Source organism: Lactuca serriola, chromosome 2, assembly GCF_051521515.1.
Source record: "Lactuca serriola cultivar US96UC23 chromosome 2, Lser_US96UC23_V15, whole genome shotgun sequence".
NCBI lineage: Eukaryota > Viridiplantae > Streptophyta > Magnoliopsida > Asterales > Asteraceae > Lactuca > Lactuca serriola.
The window spans coordinates 235,936,948-235,940,708 of NC_136409.1; the positions used below are offsets into that span (position 1 = coordinate 235,936,948).

Below are 3,761 nucleotides of genomic sequence, written 5' to 3' on the forward strand. Positions count from 1 at the left end.
GATGATATATATAGGTTGTGTAAGCGACACGTATGGACTCCACTGGAAAACAATGCCAAGAATGATCCCACATGAGGAGGATTGAGGTGGGTGGGTGGGTTGTATGGCCCATTTCACCTTGTTATTCTCTCTGGACTTGAGGTTTTTTTCATAAAAATGATGATTTTCATGAAAGGTATGTGTATATCGATTGGATGAAAGCGTCTTTCATATCTGGTTGGTGTTTTCCTATCAATCAAATTACAAGGCGCAACATTTGATTCTTAATTATGACCAAAAGAAATCAGTTTTTTTTTTTTTTTTTTTTTTTTAATCTTTGATCTGAAAGGAGTCGCACATGCACAAGAATTTAAATTAAAACAAGTTATTCAACAAATACTTTATATACAAGACAAGTTGAGCGAGCATTACGGGGACTATAATTAAAAGATTATTACAAATAATAAGAGATGATGATTATGATCGAGAGGCTCTCTTGCTAGCTAGCTACTTTCCTTATTTAGCAAACCCTACTACTCACTCTGACTTTGACCACTGGGGGAGGGTGGCATTGGCATTGTAAAGCTACCACAATAATTTTCTTCTCTTCATTTCATCTATTGATAATTTCTACATGCTGATGTTCTCTATATATATCTTCTTCACTACTTTCTCAACAACATCTCAGATTCATCTGTTTTTGCAAACCTTCCTCTGATCCTTGGCTGACTGTCCGCCAAAGCCTTCCTGCAAGCATACTGAAAAAAAAAAAACCCAGAACCAGAAACCCCAATTCAAATTAAATTCATACAAATAAAACCAACTACTTGCGCTTAAGCAGGTCTAGAAATGTGCATATGTGATTTGAATACATAGATAATTCAGAGTAATTACCTTGATTTTTCTGCCAAAATTCCTCTTTGTTTTCTTGTTCCTGTATCTTGAGAGCTTTTGCATACGGTCTTCAATGGCACGCTCACTGATTAGTGGTGGCTGCTGCTGCTGTCCAAGCCCAAGGGGATATTGAATCAGTCCTGTGTTGGTGTTTGCATCCGCAAGGGTCTGTCATAAAAGAAAAACCACTATCAATATAAGGCAGAACTTCTTTTTCTTGATTGATTCTATAATACCAGATAAGTTTGTGTTTTGCTTGATTGTCCCATGTTTTTTTTAGGTCTTTGCATAATAACTGGGCTCAGTGCTTAGCCGTGGTAATATTTGTAGTTAACAGATCGAGGTGTTTTAAAGCCAAGGTTTAGTACCCCTTTACAGATAGATTCTTTTTAGTTAATATGTTGAAATACAAAATCTGAATCATACAAACTCTATTCTCATATGCATATACAATGAATGTAGAAAATAAATCGAATATGACCTTTATGTCTCCATCACTGAAAGCCCTTCGCATACCATAAGCATTCCCAAAATCCAATTCACTGAAATTCAGAAAACTTGGCTTAATTTGAGCCCCTTGAATCCAATCCATTGAGTTTAAATTATCAGCGCTCATGCTTTTTGGGATTTGACATGATGGATGGACGTTCTCCTTTGCAACCGTGTTTTCATCTGTTGCAACCACTGGGAAACTGAAACTTAGGACTTCAGATAATGGTGATGATTCAGTTGCTGCTGCTGCTGCTTCTTGAGCCAAGATGTTTTTACATTCATAGAAAACGTCATTCAGAAACTCTTCGTTCTGCAGTGATTCGATATCTGTAACTTTGAGTTCTTGGGGGGAAATGGTGTCTTCTCCACAAGTGATCATTGCAATTGCAGATGTCATAGGATCAAGGCTGATTAATGGCTGTTCAATTATAGGTTCAGGTGCTTTGAAAAGATCCCCTTCGCCCCCAAGATCATAATCTGATATAGTGGAGGTCTGAATTAGGTTATCCTGAACATACCAAATAAAGATTCATTAGAAACCACAAGAATTCTCATTTAACAATCAATCAAGAAACGAACAAATCATATATGAACTAATACATGATTCCCAAATGTCTTAGCTAACAAAAATTGAATTTATAAGAAGAAATCTTGAGAAAATAACTACCCTCCACTATCGTAAAGATCCAATGGTCTGATTTTAGGGTTAAACTACTACAACTTGATTCATTAGAGACAATGTAATGACTTTTGCACCGAATAATCTTCCCAAAATGAAGTAGACGATTTATTTTTTTTTTTATTTTTTTGTGAAAATGGAAACCGATGGTGAGGTAAGACTTACGAACACTCAAGAATATTATGGGGTTGGCTTGTAGCGCACTGGTTCGCATTTAAACAAGTGAGAAAGATCAAAAGCAACTTTATTAGGTCAATTGCCTTTAGTGAGATTATAATTTCCGTAAATCAAAACTATTGGAGCAAATTACTACAGAAGTGGTACCTTTGCTTTAGCTTTTCCATTTATCCTACTTTTTTTTTTTTTGGTTGATTTGAGTTCTGGTGAGTGCGGTGAAAAGGTGAATCTTTAATACAAGTTGACATCAGATATTAACAAATTGAGGAATGGGTAAACAATAAGATAGCTGAATATGTCCCTTCTATTCAAGAACATTGGAAAACAACACTGAAATGGACATTAATCAACGATTCTCACTACCCTTTCACAATGGGAAAGAACGAATATATACATCCACACACAACTCTCTTTGATTGCCAAGAAAATTCTTGAGCATTTCTTGAAATCTTCGCCAGTTCCTGAAGGAATTCAAAAGGGGTTTCTTGATAACTAAAATAAGTTCATGAATCAGTTAATTTCTTAATCCCTCAGGAATGAAGAAGATAGCAAGAAGTCAAAAACCACCAAGAACCCATCTTTGGAGGTTTAATTGCTACACTAAGTAACACATAATATTACGATAACTAGCTATACGATAAAGTAACCATGCATTTCAATCAAAAATCTCAAAAACCCTAAATCATACATGCATATATATAAGACCTAATCAAATACAGCATTCAAGGTGATGGAAAGAAGAACGGATTTAACAGAGTACGATTAATAGAGAGAAAAAGAAAGACCGTAAATGGAATTACCAAGCAAGTAATAGACTTCTGTGAGTGACAGAAATCATCAAATTGTTGAACATCAGTTGAGAAGTTCTGAAAATAAGGAAACATTAGGCCAGTCTCAGCATACATTTCTCGTTTTCTTGTAAAAAATAGATGATCTTTTTTTTTTTTTTTGTCTGGTTTTTTATTCTCCTCTCAAGAAACTTGAGAGCTCTGAGGTTAAAGATACACACACCCGAATTGACTTTCAAAGGTGAAAAGGTGAGTGTTTTTTCACATTAAGAAGCCAAAAACCATGCTGCAAAACCAGCAGCAAGTGGAAGTAACATAAAGGCAGCAAGAAGGTAGAATTAAGAAACGGGAAGAAGATTCAGTTCAAGCACAAAAGAACAGAGAGGAGGAGGAGGAGGAGGAGGATGAGAGGTCCTCTCTATGATGATTTTGTATTTGTATGGACGGACTATGGAGTTCATGTACCTGCTTCATTGATTTATATGGGGGCCTGTGACTACAAGCCGACAGCAGTTGTGGACCCCATGCACATTGGTCCAAACTATAACTATACATTTATATATATATATATAAATGTGTATGTAGCTCTCCACAATTACATTTATATAACAATTTGATAATGCAATTACTGGTATTGTTTTCCATATATGGTACTTATAAATATCTGGTTTATCATTGTTTTTTGTGCCATCCAGTTTAAAAGCATGTCGAATAAACCAATACTCATTTACATCTCATTCAACTGTTGCTAA

At 35.4% G+C, this 3,761-nt stretch overlaps 1 protein-coding gene across 1 annotated transcript; it reads right to left on the reverse strand.

Moving 5' to 3' along the window:
- Positions 1-348: 348 nt before the first annotated feature.
- LOC145088929 (uncharacterized) lies at positions 349-3,471 on the reverse strand. Its single transcript, XM_079027413.1, has 4 exons — positions 3,022-3,471; positions 1,355-1,873; positions 874-1,041; positions 349-737 (listed from the first exon to the last, which is right to left on the reverse strand). The coding sequence occupies exons 1-4, from the start codon at positions 3,124-3,126 to the stop codon at positions 645-647; spliced, it is 885 nt and encodes a 294-aa protein (XP_078883539.1). The 5' UTR covers positions 3,127-3,471; the 3' UTR covers positions 349-644.
- Positions 3,472-3,761: the final 290 nt, after the last annotated feature.

Excerpts from the sequence above, each read along its gene's own strand:
- LOC145088929 (XM_079027413.1), bottom strand. The coding sequence starts at position 3,126 with ATGTATGCTGAGACTGGCCTAATGTTTCCTTATTTTCAGAACTTCTCA. Across the intron at positions 1,042-1,354 it reads TCAGTGATGGAGACATAAAG|ACCCTTGCGGATGCAAACAC; the intron begins GTCATATTCGAT and ends CTTTTATGACAG. Across the intron at positions 738-873 it reads ATTTTGGCAGAAAAATCAAG|TATGCTTGCAGGAAGGCTTT; the intron begins GTAATTACTCTG and ends TTTTTTTTTCAG.